Genomic DNA, 23,606 nt, shown 5'->3' on the forward strand with positions numbered 1-23,606 from the left:
AGAGCACGGCTTTCCCTGTAGCTGTAGTATCTAACTTTTGTTTACAGGACAGCAATTCACTGATAGGTTATGGAGCTGAGTCTGTTGGGTACTGTGCTTTGTGAGATGATAGCTTTGTTATTATATAAAAGTTATTTAGAAATTTGATCCTGGCATATTTATTTTACACAGTTTGGTTTAATAAAGCATAGATTGAATGTATTCTTTGAGTGAAATGACAAGTGAGTATTGAATATGAATAAACCTGGGTCTTGATTGTATCATTTATCTTAGAATATTGCTATATAATATAAATAGTAATTCCCCAGACATTGTCATCAGTACTTGACAGCAATTATAGAGTTAAAAAAATCCAAGGACAGGGCATAAAACTCCTCACTGTGTGTTAGTTTTTAATATGGGGGTCAATGTCCAATATAAATATATAGCAAAAGAATTTAGTTTTACTTTGTACTAAGCATATTCTTTACTCAGTTGTTGAAAATGAATTGAATTCATCATAAATTTTTGACGAGATAACTGTTTTAGAATATTTATAAAGTCTAAATAAGGTATTGTTAGCATTTTAGTACTTCGGGTTGGATATGATGTGTTAACATTGACACACATAAAAGACATTCACTGAGACTGCCTTACAAAGAAGAGTTTAGTGACTTAGTGACAGCACAGATTAGTTTTCAGTGTCCTCATATTAAAAATCTGAAAGAGTTGTTAGAAAGTTTTAGAAATTAGAGCATTCTGGATTTTGAATTATGATTTTCGAATTATAGTTTTATCTAAAATCTGTCAATAGAAAAGCAGTCTGAAAGACTGCTAGGCTCAAGTATTGTGGGTAAGTGATGCTCAACTTGTTCCATTTTCCTTTTCCAAAGAGTCAACAGAGAAGTAACTATTCCCCAACAAACCATAGCGCCTTGGAATTTAAGCTAGTGGTTAAGTAAGCTAATGAGAAGATCCTGGGACATCCCACCTAATTTCAAATCCTCACTCTTTTTGTTGTTTTGTTTCTGAGACAGAATCTTATTGTGTGGTCTTGGCTGGCCTGGAATTCACTGAGATCCATCTGCCTCTGCCTTAGTCCTGAGATTAAAGGTTCTACTACTATGTATATCAAATAGCATTTTTCTTTGTGTTTCCTTCCACACCAAACTTGTCTTATCTACCTTGATAGTGTGTGTGTGTCTGCCTGCCTGCCTGCCTGTCTGTCTCAGCAGCATAAACAATACAATAATACTTAGGCGCTGAAATCTGTAAACATATTTAGTCTTTGGTAATCAAACTTATTCTCAATAGCTCTATTGAGTTTTCTGTTGAAAAAAATATTAGTATTTCTTTAATCTTTTTGTTATTTCAAATTTAGTCCAAGTCTCCACTCTCTTGTAGCATAGCAATTCATTTCACCTATATAATTAATACCTGCAATTTGGTGATTATAACATTTATCACATATTATTAGACTATTTGGAAGTTTTTATCTTAGCACTATTTTATACATACTTTATTGTTCTATATAGTTAAAATTATATTTGTAGTAGACTTTTGGTGTAACTCTATTCACTTCACATTCCCCCTTGTTCTAGCTCTATTGTTATTGCCAGATTATTTCACTTCAGCAGAATGCTTTAATGAACAGTTGATTCTTGCTATTTATATCCAAGTTGGAAAAAACCAAAAAAACCAAAAAACTAATTCAGTTCCATGCTTATTTTAGGCCTTTCGTGAAGGATCTAGGAAATCATCAAGGGTTAAGGTAAATATATTAAATTAAGGCGTTATTATTAACTAGCACTAAATCAAGAGCTTTAGAGCAGCCGCTTGTTTACATTAGTCTTTATATGCTGTGTTGTTTCGTAATTCACTGCTTTTAAAACAAGTAAACCCTTATAGTTCTAAGTGGATTAATAAGTCAAATCAATTTATTGATGTTGTTACAATATTAACAAAAAGAGGGAGATATATAAATTTAAATATTACAGTTGGAGTAATTGGAATTCCATTTGTCACTGTATTGCATGTTTCCGATACTACTAAAATGTATTAGTATATGCTACACATTAACCCAGAGGCACATTGAAAATTGTACAATTGGAATTCTGAGTTAGTCAAGCCCAACAGTTGATTATAAACCACCATAATCTCTCCTACTGTTAATACAGACTGGCCATGTGAACCTTGAAGTAGTTAGCAGACATCTCAAGGTTTTGGATGCTCAAATGCCCATCAGAAGCAAGGCTCTTCATGCCTACTTTTCCCATAGACATAGGGTTTACCGAGAAAGTTACCTCTATTATCCAAAAAGTGACACTGGAAAGATAGAAACATTGTCAGTCTTAAATAACAGCCCTTTGAGCTTGAAAGCATTACAACTCCAGTAATTCTTGAATAAAATTTATAAGACTAGAAAGCTATAAAAGAGCTGTATTAGATATATATTATATATGTATATATGATCAAGTTATTAGTATTTTATTGCAGGCACACAGATACTTTAAAAACTGAATATATTCCTTTAGTATATAATGTTGCAGCTCACAAAATCTTTTCTTTGTTTAGTAACTGATTGATAATGAAATATGTATATACATAAGACATCCATTCAACATATTCTAATACTTTTTTTGTACTACTGGTCATTTGAGTTAAGGCCTTTTACATACTACGTGTTCTACTAGTGAGCTCCATCCCAATTTCACATAAAATAACAATCTAGTAGTTGATTAGCTTATTACAGTGTATTGTTCATTGTAGAATGTAACTGGTAAAGGTTATATTTCTATGGTACATTTTAGTAATGTTCTTCCGGGGACACCCCCAAACCCATTTTTCCCCAGTACTGGACACTGAACCTCAGTCTTTGTGCATGCTAGTGAAACACTGACCACTGAGCTGTATGCTCACCCTCTTTTCACTTGTTATTTTTGGGACAGGGTCTCACTATGTTGTCCACAGTTGACTTTGACCTCACTGTGCCTTGAACTTGAACTTAATCCTCTTCTCTCAGTATCCTTAATAGCTGGAGTTTGCAGGCCTGCCCTACCAGACAGACTCGGTTTACAAATAGAGAGATGGCTCAATGTTTTAGGAGCACATACAGATGTATTGAAGTTAAAATGAACAGGTTTGCAGCTATGAAGTAGATATTGATAGTCTGGAGAATCAGAAATTTCACATGCTAGCTGTGTTTTTTCGTTGTTGTTTTTGTTTTGTTTTGAACACTAGCTGAGATTGATCCAAATTTTAAGTGTTTAATTTGATGTCCTTAAATTGGCTACCATAGTGACAATGACACTTGGAGTTTTGCTATTTCAATGTCACTTAGCCTTTATCAATTTCCAACTTACTTCCCTGATGTGTAGCATATGATTTTAACAGGCCCATTTATGACCTTTTAATTTGTTCAGCTTAGATAGGCAATTACTATAGCTTTATATCCTCTTTTATAAATTATTTGTGTGTGTGCATGTGCGCTTGTGCTTAAATTCAAATAGTAATCCTATTTTCCTTCGGTTTTTTTTTTTTTTTTTTTTTTTAGGGTTCAGCACCAGAAATTGATCCTTCATCTGATGGTTCAAATTTTGTTTGGGAAACAAAAATCAAAGCATGGATGGATCGTTACGAAGAAGCAAATAATAACCAATATAGTGAAGGTGTTCAGAGAGAGGCACAAAGACTAGCTCAAAGACTCGGTAGTGGGAATGACAGCAAAGACATGAATAAATCAGAATTGAGTACCAACAACTCACTCTTCAGACCTCCTGTAGAGGTGTGTATCACTTGTCAAAGCCTTAGGGAACTGCCTCTGTATTATGTACATCTTTAGTTAGACTGAATAACTGATTTAACTTACACATTTACTGATTCTAGAGCCATATACAGAAGAATAAAAAAATTCTGAAATCTGCCAAAGACTTGCCTCCTGATGCACTTATCATCGAATATAGAGGGAAGTTTATGCTGAGAGAACAGTTTGAAGCAAATGGATATTTCTTTAAAAGGTATATTCATTTTTTTCATGTTGGTTTTTGAGAGTTAAAAATTCGGGGCTTTTTTTTTTAGATGTTTTCATTTTATAACCCAGGTTGGCCTGGAACTTTTCATTCTTACTGCTTTGGCCTCCCAAATACTGCATTTACAGATATGAGTCACCAACCCCAACAAAAGGAATGTGTGTGTGTGTATGCATGCACATATACACAGGATGTCTATGTGCATCTGGGGGAATGTTTATTCCATGGCATCTGTGTGAAGGTCAGAGGGCAACCGCAGCCCTAACCTTCCACCTTATTGAGACGGACTGTCTTTGTTGTTCACTCCAAGCTAGCTGGCCTCCTCCAGGGACTGCCTGCCCCTACAACTTGATATAGAACCACTGGAATTACACCATGTCCTGTGTAGCTAGCTTTGTAGATGATCTAATTCCTATAAGGGTCCTTACATGTGCATGGCAAATGTTTACCTGCTGAGCCATCCCTAGACCATCTCTGAGGTTTTAATACTGGGCTACGATGCCTTGTGTGATTCCCTCCCCTCCCCCTCTCCCCCTCCTCCTCCCCACGATCCTTTCAGAGCTTTAAAGAATAGAATGGCTAACATGCCAGCGATAACTTTTGTAGTGTGACAACATGTAAAGATCTATTTCAAAGCCTCTTGCTTGTATTGCTGAATACTAAAAGTAAGCCACATTGAACAAGTAAAAGCAAGACTGCTTAGCTATATAATGTGTCAGTCAGGGATTTCCATTCTTTAAGATTTTCAAGAACCTTGCCTCCCACTACCCAAGTTGCTTCCCACTTACTAATTTCTAGAACCTGAAAAGGATTTGGTGGCTAAAACTGAAACTCCCCTTTATTAGACAGGATTAGTTATGTCCCTGTGCTACCACATCACTTTTAACTATGCTCTGTTGATGTTGGGATGGTTTTAGAGAGGTTTTTTTTGTTGTTTTGTTTTTGTATTTTTGGTTTTTGGAGACAGGGTTTCTCTGTGTAGCCCTGGCTGTCCTGGAACCTCACTCTGTAGACCAGGCTGGCCTCGAACTCAGAAATCCACCTGCCTCTGCCTCCCTAGTGCTGGGATTAAAGGCGTGCGCCACCACGCCCGGCTAGAGGCTTCTTCTGAAGTGTAGGATTCTTATGGAGAATTGATTTGATCTTGTGATCAATATCCTTCTCAGAGGTATAGAAATATCTTGCTATCTTTAGGGAAATAAAAGTCTGTGCTGTTTAATACAGTAAGCATTCTTAGTCTTTAATTTGAGTATTTACTTATGCCACAAAAGATACATAAGATCTATGTCTCTTATAGAGCATATTTTATCTGAAATCTAGTATAAATCAATTTTAAACACATCAGGAAATGGGACTTCAAATGCATGTAAAAGGAATAGTTTTTTGTTGGTTTTGTTTTTTTAATCTCTGTCTAAAGGGGGCTGGAGAGCTAGGTCAACGGTTCAGAGCACTAGCTGCTCTTGTAAAGGACATGTATTTGATTCCAGTACCCACATGGTAGTGGCCTACAACCATCTAGAACTCCAGTTTCAGGGGAGTCCATGGCCTTCCTCTGATTCCTCTGGGTTCCAAGCACACAGATAGTATGCAGACATGTATAGGTAAAATACCCATACACATAAAATATAGATTTAAAAACTTACTTAAAAAAATTTTCCACCTTAATTGCTTTTGACTTAAGCAACTTGAGGTAGACACAAGTCTTATTTGTTTAAAGTAGTGTATTCTGTAGTCAGAGTGCCCATATCAAATGCTTGCTTTATTTCTGTGTCTTAGAAATTTCTTAATCTGTTGTGTTTTTACTTACTTGCCTCTAAAAGAATAACAGAAAAGTTTTTGTTGTGGTTTGCTTGTCTTGTGACACTAGGGACTGAATTGAGGATCCTGTCCCCACAAGGCAAGCACTCTACAACAAAATAAGCCCTACTATACTACAACCTTATAATATTCTGTTTGTAGGCCATACCCTTTTGTTTTATTCTACTCTAAGTTCCATGGGCTTGAAATGTGTGTTGACGCGAGGACTTTTGGGAATGAGGCTAGATTCATCAGGCGTTCTTGTACACCGAATGCAGAGGTAAGTAAGCTTATTGCCACCTCAGGGGAAACAGGAGCGCACAGTCCGTGAGTCTGCCTGCCTTTAAACAACCTTTAACTATTGATGTATTTCATTTTGTCCAGAATTTTTCTGTTGTCAATATTTAGGTGACAATCTTTAATCCTAAAATTACTATCCATAAGCTGTGTCTGGTTATGCCCTCACCTCTTATCTCTCGTGTGGCAGACACAGCCAGAACTCAGAGTTCACGGTTGGCCTGATCCTCACAACAAAGAAGTGCTAGGCCAGCCAGTGCTACAGAATGAGACCTGGCCTGTTTTGTTTTGTTTTTCTTTCTATATCTATGAATCTGTGATGTTGCTTAGAAGAGGGGATATTGAATTTCTGTTGATATCGGAAGCTCTGTTTGTAGGTCAGATATGTTATTTTATGAACTTCTGTGACCTAGCTAAAAGCTAAAGCAGATATATTATTTTTTATTTTTATATTTATTTAGTGTGTGGGAAGGGAGGGTGGTACAGGAGACTAAACTAGGACCTCACACATGTTAGGCAAGTAAACTACACCCCCAGCTTTCTGTGTGTCACACACACACACACACACACACACACACACACACACACACACACACACACACACAAGAACCTCCCATTTGAAACACGATGAAAAGGTAAAAAAATATGTCTGCTCAGAAGAGAATGCATTGTTGGTTCTATTGCGAATGGATGGTAGAGGTAGGCTGTAGGGTTAACTGTTGGCAGTGTACCTCTGAAAACCTTCAGGTGACAACTACTGACCTGGAACTCTTGTGATGAAGGGGACTTTTCTATGACATGTTTATAAAATGGTTTTAGAAAAAACTTTTAAGCCAGTCATGCTAATCTACAGCCTTTAATCCCAACACTCAGAAGGCAGAGGCAGGTGGATCTCTATAAATTCTAGGCCAGCCAGGGCTACATAGTGAGACACTGTCTCAAAAATAAACCATAACAACAATAATGAATAATTTTCTCACTTGCAAAATAAAGTTGTTCTAAGTAGTTTGTAGAAATGTAAAATTACTTTTCCTAATTAACAGGTGAGGCATGAAATTGAAGAGGGGACCATACATCTCTACATTTATTCTATACAGAGTATTCCAAAAGGGACGGAAATTACCATTGCCTTTGATTTTGACTATGGGAATTGGTAAGTTCAAGCCTGTGAATGGCTTATGTTGTTTCAAAGTTGTTTACTGTCTTCATAATAATTTAGACATTGTTATAACTTCATCAGGAGTCTCTGGGTTAAGTGTGCTGTTACAAGGTCTTCCTTTACCCTTGTCCCTTATTTCCAAACTTACACGCCAGTGTTCATGCCTTCCGATTAGTAGCTCAAACACAGATCTTCAAAACTGACTTTATTATGTGAGGATTTTCTCCCTTTTCTCTCTTCTCCTTCAAGTTGTTAGTCACTTCAACTTGTTAAGCAACCCCCTATGTCACTTGATTAATACATAATTTTTTTTCTTAGTAACAAAAGACACTGCACCAAATTTTCTTTACAATATAGTAGAAATGGTTTGTTGGAGATCATACAGTAAAAAATATTTTTCAGACTATAATATGAAATACAAACAACACAAATATCCATGTACTTATTTTCCAAATTAAGAAATAAAATAGGAGATGGAGCTCAGTGGTTAGAGTGTTTGTCTGGTGTTTGTAGAGCCCTGGGTATGATCCCCAGGACTGAGGAAAAAAGTCAGGCATGATGATACAGGCCTGTAATTCTGTCTTTTAAGGGTAAAGAGGAGGATTTAGGCTAGCCTCAACTCCCTATGATGTCCTAGAACTCTGTCCTTTCAGCCTTTGCCTCTTGAATGATGAAATTACAGATGTGTACCATATGCATAGACTTTTACTCTCCTTGAATTCCTTATGTATTTTGAAGTCTTATGGGTTATAAACATTTTAATTAATTGCCTACTATATTTTATTTATTTATTTATTTTTTAATTTTTGTTTATGTGTGGGGGACAGTGTATATCACATGTGTATGGATGCTGGAAGCCAGAAGAGAATGTTGTAGCTGGAGCTGGGTTGGGAGCCATCCAACTATGGGTGCTAGAAACCAATTTTGGGTTCTCTGAATGAACAAGTGCTCTTAACCTCTAAGCCATCTCTCTTACATACTATACATTTCATGTGACAGACATTCTTTCTGAAGTTAATCTTTTAAGTGTGTATTATCGTATCAGTTAAAGTACAGTTCCTTTACCTTCTGTATGCATCTCTATGATTCAGATTTATCATATCAAACTTGGCCTTTCCTTTTTATTTGTACATGTATTTATGTGCATGTATGACACACGTGTACTGGTTCCTGCAGCTGCCAGAAACATTGCATCACATGGAGGTGGAGCAATGTTGTGAGGGGCCCCTTCTGTAGGGATGCAGATTCATGTTTTCTACAACAGCAGGGAGTGATCTTAACTACTGAGTAAGCTCTCCAGCCTCAGGCTATTTCTTTTGAAAGTGTATTAGTAAGAAAGAACGAGTATGTTTAACGTGTGGTGCCTCTTCTTAAAATGCTTACCTGCTGTCTTATCCTCTCTTGCTGTCTTAAACGACTTCTTAACGCTTCAGAAAGGGGAAATTTAACATAATGGTTTACACTCACTGCTTTAGGAGATTGTTATCCCATAGAAGTCCATAGTATAAACTCTTACTGACCTGTATGACTTGATATCTGGCTTGATTACTCATGATGACTGTAACATTACGGCTGTTTCTGCATCTCTCTAGTTCCTTAGCTCAAGACTGACAACACTACTCACATAATAGTTAAAACTTCTGGGAGTTAACATATGTAATGTTTATAGCAGTTCCTAGCATGGAGGAAATACGGACGGAAACTTCAGCTTGTTAAATAACTTGCTTGGTCACTTGATTATTATTACATAATTATATTTGCAGCTAAGCATAATCCTAAAAGAAAGCCTCTAGAATAGTGTTAGCTAACTTTAAGGTCATCTGTAAAATTGAGAATACTAATAGTTATGGAGAAGATGAGGAATAGTGTAGTTTAAAAGACAGAAGACTCAATACATTTTCTTCAAGGTATATTTTAGGGAAAACTTATTATTAAACTCATTCTTGAGCCGGGCGTTGGTGGCGCATGCCTTTAATCCCAGCACTTGGGAGGCAGAGGCAGGCGGATTTCTGAGTTCGAGGCCAGCCTGGTCTACAGAGTGAGTGCCAGGACAGCTAGGGCTGCACAGAGAAACCCTTTCTCAGAAAAAACAAGGAAAAAAAAAATCATTCTTGAAGGGTAATGTGAACTAGGTAAGATCTCGTACTTATCATAGCTAGCATTTTTTAATTGAAGTCAAATTTATAGTCAGCATAACACTTTCAGACCCAGTAAGGATGGGTTTTTGCCTTACTATGTTATCTTGTATAAGCTATAGAGTCATTTTACTTTAAAAGACTGTTCAAAACATCAACCTCTCAAGGGTGGAGCTACAACTCAGGAGAGTACTTGCCGAGCATATCTGAAGTGCTGGTTCAATCCCCACAATGGAACAACAAAACCAGTCTCTAATACTTTGTTTTTATAAGAAAACATTTATTTTGTGATACCAGAAATTCAAATTATTAAGGTGTTAAGGCTTATAAATTTCATGGTGTTACAGCCTAAAAGAGATTATGGACGTTTCAGTCTTCGTTTTATATATTAATATTTACCTGGTTATCATTTCAGCAAATACAAGGTGGACTGTGCATGCCTCAAGGAAAATCCAGAGTGCCCTGTTCTCAAGCGAAGCTCAGAATCCACAGAAAACATCAATAGTGGTTATGAGACCAGAAGGAAAAAAGGAAAAAAAGAGAAAGATACTTCAAAAGAAAAAGACATACAAAATCAGAATATTACTTTGGACTGTGAAGGAACAAACAACAAAATAAGGAGTCCAGAAACAAAACAGAGAAAGCTTTCTCCATTGAGGCTGTCAGTGTCAAACAACCAGGTACTGACATCCTGTTTCTCACAGAAGCATTTGAGAGAGGGAAATACTGTATTTAAACCTTTTTAAAGCATACAGTTATTTAACAGTTTATTTTTTCCCAGTGCAGGGTTTGCAACAGGGGCTAACATACCCTTGGCAAGTTCTCTGCTAGTGCTCCAGCTCTAGTCCTGTTCTGCTGCTTACACACAGACATACACGGACTGACTCCTACAATCTATGCCACGTTATTAGGAAGCAGTCATGTTGACAGATCTTTACAGAAATTGGACATTTTCCTAAGACTAGGTCATAAACAACATTCTAGATTGTATTTTGTAGTTGATTTGGGACAGTGTCTCACTGAGTGGCTTGGAACTCCTCATTACTGACCAGGCTAGTCCTGAATTCAGAGCTGTCTCCGTCTGCCTCCAGAGTACATGGCTAAAGGTGTGTGCCACTATGCCTTGTGTCTGTCCATCTTAAGTATTAACTTAAAAAACATTGGAGATTTCATATCAGCAGGTTTTGGTGAAAATTTGTTTCGGCCACACTACTATATTTGACTGGAGCTCCAGAAAACAAAATTATTCACTAGTATGAATTTGAAAACTTGGTTTAGAAATTCAGATTTTGGTGGGCTTATTTCACAATTTTAGTCAAAAGGCACAGCATAGCTCCCAGTTTATAGATGAGGTAATAATTTCCATTTTTCAGGAACCAGATTTTATTGATGATATGGAAGAAAAAACTCCTATTAGCAATGAAGTAGAAATGGAATCTGAGGAACAGATTGCAGAAAGGAAAAGGAAGATGGTAAGTTGGGAATCTTGTAGTTGCTTATGGTACCCTGGGCTGGGGCAGCTGCTCCTCCACCAGGGAACTGCCTTCATGTGGGCATCTGTCGTGCAAGGTAGCACATGTGGAACATAAGACATTGAACAGCTTTACCTGGCTATCCCATTACTATTTCAATACACTTACCTGGTTTTCCTGTTTTGTCTTGTTTTTATATTTTTACTGATTTTCATTAGGCATTTAAGAATGTATACCACCTTTAAGAAATAACATTTTTGAGGCTAAGAATTGTTAATAAATTTAATGTGACAATTGTTGTTCAGTATGTCTTTTCATTAGCTGAATATATTATTTCTTTTCATGATTTAAGAGAGAAACAGAACTATTTGCAATACTATTAAGTCAGGTAGGGTACATATCAAAGTCAGTATGTATCAAAACTTGACAATCCACCATGACCTAGTGGCCTCCATGTGTGTGCTCATGCTGTTACTAGAACAGCAGCGCTGGGCCCCTCGTGATTTATCTGTAAAGGTTTCTTCAGTATAAATGCCAGGAAAGAGGTTGTACGTCAGTTCTAGCAGCAGAGCCTACTGACTCATCCCTGTACCTCAAGATCTGCAGGGCTGAAGCCGTAGGATTGCCATGGGTGAGGACAGGAGAAGAGTAAACTAGAGGTCCCAGGGCAGCTTGGAGATAGAGCACTCACATAGCTCATCAAGGGCCTGGGTTGATCTACTATGCCCACCACCGGAAAAATTACCATGTAAAGAAGTGTGAGCTGCCAATTGAGCCCAGGTCCTCTGGAAGAGCACCCAGTGCTCCCAACCACTGAAGCATTGCTCCAGCCTGTCTTTTGTTTCTAGACATGAGGGTATGGTGTATGCTGTGTCTATGTAGCTGAAACTGTTGGGAACTCTTCTTAACAACCATTTACCTCTGCCTCCTGATGCTTTCATGGCCTATTCCAGTCACATCGCTCAAACTGGAGCCCGTGGAAGTTAAATCACGATGGTGTTCACATTTAGTACAGAAATTTGAGAATCAAATGAAAGGATAGTCATGAAGTTATGAGGTAGGTCTCTGGACTTGCCAGACAGCTAGCCAGGAATGTCCAGAGTTGTTATCCTTGTTGCATAAACTCTTGACACGGGAGCACAACCTACTCACCTACCCTTGTCAAAGACTTTATCTGAAGTCATCTACCTTTTTAACTGAGTACAGTTTGAGGCACACACATGGAGCTGGAGTGGCTTGGAAGAAAGGGGACATTAGACATTCAGATAAATCTAATCAATCCTTGTGATCAGTGAGGTGACAGATGTCTAAGCCAGATAGTTTTCATACACTAACAAACTCCTTATGAGAACTCATGTCATAACCCCATTGCTAAGGGGAGAAAAATTACATGGTTTTTAGAATAGCAGCTTAGTAATGAGCAGACTAAATGGACAACACCCAATTAGACTAGGTAAGCTCTGAGCTAAGTGAAGCATCAGCTAATATCTGTAGCCTTTACCTAGATTATACACAGTTCTCACCATTTCCTCAGCCTTCCTCCACATCACACAGTATTCCATAGATGTCTAATTTGATGTCTGTGAAAAACTGTTATAGTTAGCTAGGTTAATTCTATTGATTCATCTTATCTGCACTTGAATACCTTGCAACTTTGGGGTACATGATGACCCTCTGACATTCCTGGTTCTTACTTTGTTGAACAAGCACCCTGGTACACCACCATTCTTCAGAATCTGTGCTGTTGCTTATGCATTTAAAAATGAGTGAACTTAGCAAGCCTGTTTTAGAATGTGCCAGGTTTTAATATTACAGTAGGAGAGCAAATTTGTTGTCAGAAAAGTCATCTGATGATAGACTTAGGATGGATCTCATTCTCTCACATTTCTCCTTATTGCACGGTGAAACTGATGCTAAGAACCTTTCTCAGTTTCTTATCCTTGAGGAACCATTTTTGTTAAAATGCATGGCAGAATGGAATAAGTTTACTTTTTATAGTCTGTCCAAACCAAATGAGATGGTTATGCTCTAGTTACCTTGTAACATATCCAAAGCCTCCACATGCTTCCCAGTACACCTCCACGTATATGCTTTATGCAGAACATAATTCTCTTTAACAGAGACCTGACTGTTTGCTGTGTGGGTGTGTTTTACTATGTAAGTACTGGGTGGCTAGAGAAGGCAGATATGCTCTCATAGAAAGTGGTCATAGCGAACATGAGTCAACGAACAGGACTGTGAGGGGGGCACTGGACCCTCGTGTGATAGAGGAAATGGGAATACATGTAAGCAAGGCTTATTACTGTGGAATGATTTTCATTATTAATAGTCTAAGTGATCTTTAAAGTTACCATTTTTGTTTTTTGTGTTTGTTTTTTCAAGACAGGGTTTCTCTATTTAACAACCCTGGTTGACCTGGAACTCCCTTTGTAGGCCAGGCTGCCCTCAAACTCATAAGAGATCCCCCCACACACACACCAGGACCCCATCCCTACTCTTCACCCTCCCCCCCACCCTGAGTGCTGGGATTAAAGCTGTGTACCACCACTGCCTGGCTCATTTATTAGTTCTGATTGCTGTTTGAAGGGGTTTGGGGGGGGGGGACAGTATTTTTAATATAAGAAGTCTTATTTTCAGTAGATGCTCTTTGGTTTCATCTCCTTTATTTTGCATGCCCTTTTGTGTTTCTCAGTTTTAAAATGGGGATATTTTATTGTTGGAATATTTGCAGCCCTTGGGCTGAGTCTGAGGAAAGGAGGCTGGAAGGCTGCAGAGATACAGTTTCCCCAGCCGCTCTTCATCTTGTACTCTGGCTACTCCTGGCCAGGTGGACTGCTCTTGAGCTGCAGGGATCATTTTAAGAAAAGGCAGGTGATAGACAGCAAGGTAGCAAAGCAGAGCAGGAGAAACATATGCTGCTCCTGACACTAAGCTCACCTGGAAAGCTACAGATGAGTGATAGCCCAGTCAGGACGGCTTAGTGGGTGTAGGCATATGCTGCCAAGCCTGATGACTCTGAGTAACATCTCTAGGGCCTGCATGGAAGGCGAGCGCTGACTCCAAGTTGTCCTTCACACAGCACTTTGAAATGCATACCACTCCTTCCCACAGACACACATATATGCACACACACACAAAATTAAACATTTTAAATTATCAAAAGCACATCTCAAATGGGGAGAGGTCCAAAGCAGATTTTTTTTTCTCCTGCTTACATGAAATTGTAATACTAAGAAATAATGTACTAAGATATATCACAAGAATAGTGAACCAGGGAGGTCACATGGGATACTTCCACATACTCTGGTTAATACCTAAAACATCAGCATAACAGTTATCAAATCCAGCTCTGAGTTTCCCAGCTCACAGATAATGAAGTAGCTTTGGGCTCAGGATAAAGCCATGGCTTGCATCACAGTTCTAAACTACAGCCATTACAAGCTATAAGTAGTCTTATAAGGGGTTAATTACGATACCCATTATCTCTTATCTCATCAACAGCTCCAGTTCCCTATAAACTCAAGTTAACATATTTTTCAGATAGATCAGTAAAATGGTTGCTTCTTTACACACGACCATGTATCAAGGATTGCATTAGATACAGTGATGACTAGCAAACCTGGGAGAGGGGGTGGTGGTAAGATGATTCCGTGGTTAAGGCTGCTCTTCAGAGGTCCTGAGTTCAATTCCCAGCAGCTGTTTACAAGGAATATGATGCCTTCTTCTGGCTCAGATGTATGTGCATCAGAGCACGCATACATTAAACACAATTAAAAATAAATAAAACCTAGGCATGGTGGCACCAATACTCAGGAGAAAGAGGGATACTGATTTCAGAGTTTACGGCCAGATTAGGTCTACATGGTGAGTTCCAAGACAGCCAGGACTACTTTAAAAAAAGAAACAAACCAAAACAAAAAAACCTGCTAATTTTTAAAATCTGAGTAAAATCAGTCATTTATCCTTAAACATCTACATACTTTAAGATGAATCTCGGCTAAAGTTATTAGGAATTTGGTGCTTTCAACTTTATTGCTATAGGATAAACACATGTAGAAATGTAAAATTTGTGCTTTGTTATCAGCAGTTAATTGGAAAGATGAATAGATTAGCAGTCAGGAAACTCATAATTTATGCAAAGGCCCTTTGAGTCACCTACATACATGTACATTTTTTGTTCCATCAACAGAAGGCAATGTGCCATTTTTTGATGGGGAGGGGGAATCCTAGCTAAACATTATGAAGGAGTGTTTGGTTTAATCAACATGTAGTTATTACACTGTTTTCAAGGGAGTTTAGCCTACAAAAGAAAGGATTATTTTTGTGATATCTAGATTTCTAAATGGTGCATTTTAGAAAAATTTAATATATAGAAACAGGTTTTTATGGAGGTCATGTTTTAAAGGTAAAAGTAGAAACAAAAAAAAAATGAGAATTTGGCTTTATAATTTCCAGTTCTGGGGGCTGCTCTTCCAGAGGTCTTGGGTCAGCTCTCAGCAACCACATAGTGGCTCACAGCCCTCTATAATGATCTGATGCTCTCTTCTGGCATGCAGGCGAATTGGCAGATAGAGCACTCATATACATAAAAGAAATCTTTTTAAAAAATTCCAGTTCTGGTGAGAACAAATAAAACCTTTAATGTTTTGAATTACCGATTCTAGATTGTAAGAACACAGAACAAGTAATCTTACCTCTGTGGCCCTGAGTTTCCTGGGTGTAAAATCAAAAGGGTGAAAATTAGAAACTCCTTACAAAGCACTCCTAGCTACACTGCATTAACATCTTTTGTTCCTTACTGAATATGTTTACTACAAACCCAGGAAAGACTAAGAACAGTTATCTATCAATGCTTAAATCTCTTCCAGTAATTACTGGAACTAAAGCTGACACTCCAGTGTTGCGAAGTGTATGGCAGCCAGATCTTGAGTTTCTGATCTTTCTTTCTTTCTTCCCCACATCGATGACAATGAAGGAGGAAAGACAAATGGATCTGAGCCTCAGGACCTGGTTCTTTCATTTGGAGAACTGGACAGTTGATGGACCTGCTTCCTGGTTCTGGTTGAGAGCTGAAGCATTGCCAGGCCCTCTGCTCAAGGCTCTGGGTCTTGTTCTTAATATTCTCTACCCAAGAGTGTCAGTGTAAGGAAGGAAGAGCAGAAGGTAGCGGAATGCCTTAAGAGAATTGTAATGGAGGGCAAAAGGGTGAAAGAAATGACAGCTACTGTTTTTGTTTTTGGAATGCCTGCCATTTTTTTCCAGTACTTTTTAAAAGCCTCATGTTTTCTATTTGAACTCAGTAACAGTCCTTAAGTGTTTAAGTATTGTATGCTTTTACACTCCTAAAAAGGGTGACAGAGCTGTTTACTAAAAATTACTGGTAGGATCATGGTTTGAACCTAAGACTATATGCCTGACTCCTTAAGTGCATATAAATTTTTTCATTTCAACATTTTTTTTCCTTAGGAATTTTCAGTCTTTGTGTTTAAAAAAGGCAAATTTGTGTATTAAAATCTTTTTGGTTTTGTAAAAGAAAATAAGTTCTATTTTTGTTGTTGTTGTTTTCTTTTTTTTCTGGCTGTTTTGTTTTGCTGTATCGTCCTTTCTTGGCATACACTACGAACGGCTCACTGAGATGAAGTGTGGGATTCACACATGCTGAGTGGCTGTCATCTGTTCCCATACCTACCAACAATAGACTTGTTATGCTAATAGTATCACAGCAGCTTTTAAAATCTGTCATGAACATTTGACATTTAGAATTCTTGTTTGGAATAAGACATTTACTTCAAATTTAAATTCCATAGACAAGAGAAGAAAGAAAAATGGAAGCAATTTTGCAAGCTTTTGCCAGACTTGAGAAGAGAGAGAAAAGACGAGAACAAGCTTTGGAAAGGATCAGCACAGCTAAGACAGAAGTTAAGCCTGAATGCAAAGAGTCGCAGGTCATCGCCGATGCCGAAGTGGTGCAGGTATCATCCCTCAGGGTCACCCTGACTGTCCAAGTTTAGTGCCTTAAAGTCTCTACACAGTAGAGTTCCATGGATAAAAGTGATGGCTGTGTGCTCAATGCTATTGTGTGCGTGCACATAGAGGGCAGAGTACAACTCTGTGTGAGTCACTTCTCTCCCTCCTCAGTCCCATGGGTTCTGGGCCTCAAACTGGTCTTTAGGCTTGTGTGCAAGTGAAACCATCTCACTAGCCCAAGAATATTAAATAATACCTAATTACTAGTCTTTTAAAGCATTTTCAAACCCTATGGGGAATTTAGAATTGAAACGAGATTATACTTGACTTCCAATATAAAGTGTTGAATTGTTTTGTTACCAGAAGTTGGGTAATTGAGTAACACTGCTGCACGCCTGCTGCCTTTCTCCAGCAGCTCTGTGGCTAAAGGAGAGAACCAGCCCCCACAGGCTGACCTCTGGCCTCACAATGCACTCGTGAAAACATACTTTCTGGTTGTTTTTTGTTTTGTTCTGAGGCGGGGTTTCCTCTGTGTAGCACTGGCTTTCCTGGAACTTACTCTGGACACCAAGCTGTCTTCAAATTCAGAGCTCTGTCTGCCTCTGCCTCTGCCTCCCGAGTATTGGGTTCAAAGGAGTGCACCACCATTACCCAGCCTAAAATACATAAAGGATTCTGGAAAGCTAGGTTTTAAAGTAGATAATGCTATATTTCAACATAAATTTATCTATAAACATCAGAAGTCCCACTGTTGTATTTTGAACTAGGAACAAGTAAAAGAAGAAACTGCTATCAAGCCAACCGCTGCCAAAGTGAATAGAACTAAGCAGAGAAAAAGCTTTTCTCGTAGTAGGACTCACATTGGACAGCAGCGTCGGAGACACAGAACTGTCAGCATGTGTTCAGACATACAGCCATCTTCTCCTGACATCGAAGTTATGTCACAACAGAATGAGATTGAAAATACTGTACTTGCTATAGAACCAGAAACTGAAACTGCAGTAGCAGAAATAATTCCTGAAGCGGAAGTTCCAGCACTTAATAAGTGTCCCACAAAGTACCCCAAAACAAAGAAGGTATGCGTCCTCACGACAGTAAGCACCTTTTGCAACAAGTGTCTCCTAGCTGAATGATTGCCTTAGAACCTCAACCTGCACCTATGATGATCTCAGCAGTGTCATGTTTACACTTGCAGATATTTGCCTAAGACTGAGAAGTACCAAACTTTCAAGAAAATTCATAGTTTGTTTTATGAAGATTAAATATATGAACACCTTTAGTATTGTAGTTCATGATTTCTCTAAGGTTGTCTACCTATATATAAAATACTCATTTCTCTGAAACTGGTTTAACATACTTCCTCTCTTCTGTGCCTAGGGATCTAATCCAGGGCCTTGTGAATGACAGGCAAGCCCTCTGCCCAGAGCCACACCCCAGTTCTTCATTGTTTATACATTTTATAATTACTTTAGGTAGATGATAAGAATTAAATAGGAAAAAATTGTGATTTCATTAGAATGTACTAAGAATATAGATTTAAGAGTGTTTTCACAGAATACACACATCGGGGTTGTAGGAGTCAGTTCCCTCTTACACTACGTGGGTTCCAGGGAGAGCAAAACACCCTTCTACATTAAGTCATTTATTTCACTGCAGCTCCTTGTATTTAAGAGGAAGATTGGTGTTACATTAGATTTTATTACTGTCGGAGTTATGAGACAATTTACAGGAAACCGCATATGAATTTGAACAACTTGAGCTTTTCAGCTTAAAAGTAATAGCATAGCCTCAGACGCTGATGTTTTTGTTCAAGTAAATGACAACACATAGGAGCAAGTGACTTGGGGCCTAAACCTTTTTTTGTTTTTTCTTACCTGATTTCATACAGTTTTATAGGCAGGCTGCTAAACAATGAAAAGAATGCTTAAAGAATTCTGTAAGCTCAGGATTATATAAGTCAGTAGCGGACTCTTAAATATCTTTGCCAGAGAATTACAGGTTTTGTTTGAAATATCACTATAATATTTCATTCAAAGACTGTGCACTATATTGCCTTAAATAAAGTGGATACTTGCCTTTGATAGTAATATATTGCTTACCCACATTTGGAAGGGGAAAAAAATTAAGTTTCTTTTTTTTTTAAATGGAAAGTACTTGAGTTTTTAAATTCTTTTCTCAATCACAAATATCACATTTTTTAATTGTTAAGTATGAAATGTAAATATTTGTTAAAATATAAGTATTTGTTAAAAACAAGTTGAGTTTTTTACAGCATTTTATCATTTAGTACTAAAATAACATGAATTCCTAAAGATGCCATTCATTTTAATAATACATATAATACCTTTGTCCTACAAAGGTACATAGAAGAAAAGGGAAACATACAGGAAAAGGGAGAGGGGTGCGAAAATGCTTTGAAATTAAGAAATATGTTTGTATGTGTATGAATGCACACATTCAATACTTGTTCAAGAACTCACATTTAAGCTAAGAAATGAAAAACCCCAACTGCAAAAAAAATAATGTTTCTAAGTACCTAGCTTTTTTAAAAGGTGCAGGCCAGGTGTATTCAGGTAGCCAGGAGAAACTAGATTATGAGGTCCGGGGTGTGGCTCAGAACAACAGCACTTGCCTAGCATGTGCAAAGCCCTGGGTACAATCCTAAGCATTTCCAAAAGAACCACCACCAAGGCTGCACTAGGTAAACGGTGGATAAGAAACTTTCAGAAGGCTTAGCATCTTTAAGAGGCATTGCAAACCTCAGGAATTGTCAGTGTGGATCTATTTGCTGACCTCTCTAGGCATCTGTGATGGGCACCTTGGCTAAAAAAGCACTGCTTGAGAATATCAGACTTTCCTAACTAAACAGTTTCATGTAAAATACTAAATAACATATCTACATTGTTTGTGGTACTTGTTGGTATCTCCTAGATTTTACTATATCAAAACAAAATTTTTTTTCCCCCTTGAAACAGTCTGGCTATGTAGTGCTATTGGCCAGGTACTTACCATGTAGCCCAGGCTGGCCTCAACTTGTGTCAGTCCTCCTGACTCAACCTTGGATTATAGGCAGTGTACCACCATAACCTACCAAAATTAGTGGGGTTTTGTAATACTTTTTTTTTACATATATTCATGTACTTTATCCCTATAAAATATCATATAATAATCCTTAGAATAACAGTAAGAAAATGAAAATACTGATTAGTGGGGTTTCTTTTTCACCACATGAGTTACTTTTTGTTAAAAATTTATTACTAATTATGCGTGTGTGTCTGTCTGTGGGTATGTATGCACATGCATGCAGGTACCCATGTAGATCCACTGGAGCTGGAGTTACAGGCGGTTGTGAGCCACCTGACATGGGTGCTGAGAACCGAACTTGGGTCCTCTCTCCAAGAGCAATACTGCTCTTAACCTCTGAGCCATCTCTCCAGCCCTATAATGTGAATAATCTAAATTACCCAACTTATCGTCTTAGACGATGTGCCAATATCTAATTTGATATTAGAATATTCTGTAGTGGAATATGTGCAATTACTATATAGTGATCCAAATGTTTCTGTTCTCTAGCACTTGGTCAATGAATGGTTAAGTGAGAAGAATGAGAAGACAGGAAAACCTTCAGACAGCCTTTCAGAAAGGCCTCTGCGCATAACTACAGATCCAGAGGTGTTAGCTACACAGCTCAATTCTTTGCCAGGTCTCACTTACAGCCCCCATGTATACTCTACTCCTAAGCATTATATTAGATTTACATCACCATTCCTTTCGGAAAAAAAGAGAAGAAAAGAAACTACTGAAAACATTTCTGGCTCATGCAAAAAGGTAAACTTTTCTTTGGATATAAAAATCTAGGAGAAGCCAAATGCAAATCTCAGTCCTTACTACAGCTCCTCACAGTGAGATGCTTTTGTGATCAGCTTTGCATTTATAGGCTATATGAACTCTGCAAACTGATCCTTAGTCATGTATTCTCTGTTTTACTCAGCGCTGGCTGAAGCAAGCCCTGGAGGAAGAAAATTCAACAATTTTACATAGATATCATTCACCTTGTCAGGAAAGATCCAGGAGTCCTACAGTTAATGGTGAAAACAAAAGTCCACTTCTGCTAAGCGACAGCTGCTCCCTCCCAGGTACTGTTGCTGTTCAGTAGTGGGAAAGAGTAAGGAACTGTGGAAAGCAGGCAGGCAGCCAGGGGCAGCTCTGTGAAGAGAAGCTGACAGCTACAGGCTGTCTCTTTCTGCTCAGCACACTTTTTGCATGAAGAAAGTTGTAAAACCATAGTTGGAAATACTGTTTATGTTGGGGCTTAGTGTCGGGCTAGCTGCTTAGACATCAGCTACAGTAACATCAGTATTTGTAATAAGACTTCTTTATGATTTCTAGGTTTCAAACAAGATATTTGCTAGCATTGAAACTTTTGGGGGTAAGGGAGATTTCACGTTAGTAACATTGAGAAAATACAAATTCTCTAGTTGGGAGGTGAAAGTAATATTAATTACTGTTTCTGTATCATAGCAAATATCAGCAGTATGGTTTCTTATAGATTGTTATTTCATCAACAGATTTAACCACACCACTAAAAAAACGAAGACTTTACCAATTGTTAGATACTGCTTACTCAGAAAGCTCCACTCCTACCCCTTCACCATATGCGACACCAACTCACACAGACATCACTCCTACGGACCCAGCATTTGCCACTCCCCCACGGATCAAGTCAGATGATGAAACTTACAGAAATGGTTATAAACCCATATATTCACCAGTGACCCCTGTAACCCCTGGCACACCAGGAAACACCATGCACTTTGAGGTGAGAAACTGGGGGTAAAAACTGTTCATCCCTGGGATGGAGTGTTTATCAAACTCTGCGTAGAACCCTTCCCCACCCTATTATCTAGTGTGATGAAAAACTCCGAGAGAAAATTGGGAGTCTACAATTACATAAGTTTAGCATTTGCATTTGTGCCAAAATGAACATTTTTTTTTTGTACTATGTATAGAGCCCTAAAGCAAGTGTCTTCAAAAGGCTTAAATCTAAAATCTGTCATCAGTTTTTTCATTTTAATTCATGTCTACAAACTATAGTTTGTTGAATTTTAATTCCTAATTTTATTACTTTTATGTAGAATATTTCTTCCCCAGAAAGTTCTCCAGAAATAAAGAGATGCACTTACAATCAAGAGGTAAGGAATTACCAAAAAAGATGCACTTGCTGATTTTTTTTCTATTATTATTTTGCCTAAATTGCTGCTAGATAGTAATTTGTCCCTAACTGGCATTGTTTGTGTGATTCCCCTCCCTACCACCACCACAGGGATATGACCGACCTTCAAACATGCTAACGTTGGGGCCTTTTAGAAATTCCAATTTAACTGAGCTGGGCCTGCAAGAAATAAAGACTATTGGTTATACCAGCCCTAGGAGCAGGACTGAGGTTAACAGGCCTTGCCCAGGGGAGAAGGAGTCTGTGTCAGACCTTCAACTGGGACTCGATGCAGTCGAGCCAGCTGCCTTACAGAAATCCATGGAAACACCAGCCCATGACAGGACTGAGCCCAGCAACCAACTGGATTCGACCCACTCTGGACGGGGCACAATGTATTCATCCTGGGTAAAGAGTCCTGACAGAACAGGAGTTAACTTCTCAGTAAACTCCAACTTGAGGGACTTAACACCCTCTCATCAGTTGGAGACTGGAGGCGGCTTCCGAGTAAGTGAGTCCAAGTGCCTGATTCAGCAGGATGACACTAGAGGCATGTTTATGGGAGCGGCTGTCTTTTGTACTTCTGAAGACGGGCTTGCCTCTGGTTTTGGACGGACTGTTAATGACAATTTGATCGACGGGAGTTGCACGCCCCAGAATCCACCACAAAAGAAAAAGGTTATAATTTAACAATTTATAGTCTTTATAATAGTGGGTTTTTTACTTTACTCTTAAGGGTTATTGGTAGTTACAGCATGTGTTACGTGAGGCATTTTGTAACTTAGTTATGTAAATTAAGGTTTTCATATGTATATTTTTAATTTTTTGTAAATAATTTAATGTTCCTAAGAAAGTAAAAATTATGGTGATATGAAAACTTCTAAGAAATGTAGTCTCAGATAAAAGCCTCAAGATGATTTTTTTTTTTTTTTTTATGAAGCAAGTAACTTTTAAAAATAAACACCTCCACCAAAGCAATAGGTAGATACTACTTACTCTTATTTCTCTTATTTTACATTGAGCAGGCAGCCTTGGAGAGAAGAAATGCCTCTTCACCATCATAATACTTACAGTATTTAGGCCATGGATGTAAGAGTATTTTCAAAGTATGATACTGCTTGCTCAGATTCTATCTTAATACAAAAGTATCTAATCTTGACACAGTTAGAATGCCTTATTTTTCAAGATTGGGAAAAACAGCACTTATTTGTTTAATAGGCTTAACTGCATATAAGTCAAAGCATTTTAGTGATATGTGCTTTTAATTTTTATAACAGAGTCCAGTTGGCAACTTTGTGGGAAGCAATGTAGTATAGTGGAAAGAGCACGGGCTTTCAAATAAGACCTAGGTTCGAATCCCGGCTCCAACACTCACCAGCTGTGTGACCTGGAGTGAGTGAGTTACTCAATTTCCTCATCTGTAAAATGGGGATGATAATATAACCTATTTCTTAGGGTTGTTGTGAGGATTAAATGAGATAATGTATATAAATCATCTAAAATAAAATGCCTGACATATAGTAGGCATTTAATAATTGTTAATTATTTATGGAAAATTCA

The 23,606-nt window shown here is 38.1% G+C and overlaps 1 protein-coding gene across 3 annotated transcripts in view; it reads left to right on the top strand.

Moving 5' to 3' along the window:
- Kmt2e (lysine methyltransferase 2E (inactive)) overlaps nt 1–23,606 on the top strand; it is a 68,169-nt gene that overhangs the window by 39,733 nt on the left and 4,830 nt on the right. For 2 of the 3 annotated variants that reach the window (XM_029477081.2, XM_021161961.3), the window contains 14 exons: nt 1,712–1,750; nt 3,533–3,763; nt 3,865–3,995; nt 5,967–6,084; nt 7,145–7,254; nt 9,811–10,075; nt 10,769–10,867; nt 16,675–16,839; nt 17,602–17,910; nt 20,408–20,662; nt 20,826–20,970; nt 21,403–21,653; nt 21,970–22,026; nt 22,158–22,724. In XM_029477081.2, coding sequence (XP_029332941.1) covers nt 1,712–1,750; nt 3,533–3,763; nt 3,865–3,995; nt 5,967–6,084; nt 7,145–7,254; nt 9,811–10,075; nt 10,769–10,867; nt 16,675–16,839; nt 17,602–17,910; nt 20,408–20,662; nt 20,826–20,970; nt 21,403–21,653; nt 21,970–22,026; nt 22,158–22,724 — 2,742 coding nt within the window. The remainder of the gene's footprint in view (nt 1–1,711; nt 1,751–3,532; nt 3,764–3,864; nt 3,996–5,966; nt 6,085–7,144; nt 7,255–9,810; nt 10,076–10,768; nt 10,868–16,674; nt 16,840–17,601; nt 17,911–20,407; nt 20,663–20,825; nt 20,971–21,402; nt 21,654–21,969; nt 22,027–22,157; nt 22,725–23,606) is intronic. The other variant, XM_029477084.2, reaches the window with a different exon arrangement.

The sequence above is a fragment of the Mus caroli genome, unplaced genomic scaffold (genome assembly GCF_978045245.1).
Source record: "Mus caroli unplaced genomic scaffold, Mus_caroli_1 scaffold_4, whole genome shotgun sequence".
In the NCBI taxonomy this organism is placed as follows: Eukaryota; Metazoa; Chordata; class Mammalia; order Rodentia; family Muridae; genus Mus; species Mus caroli.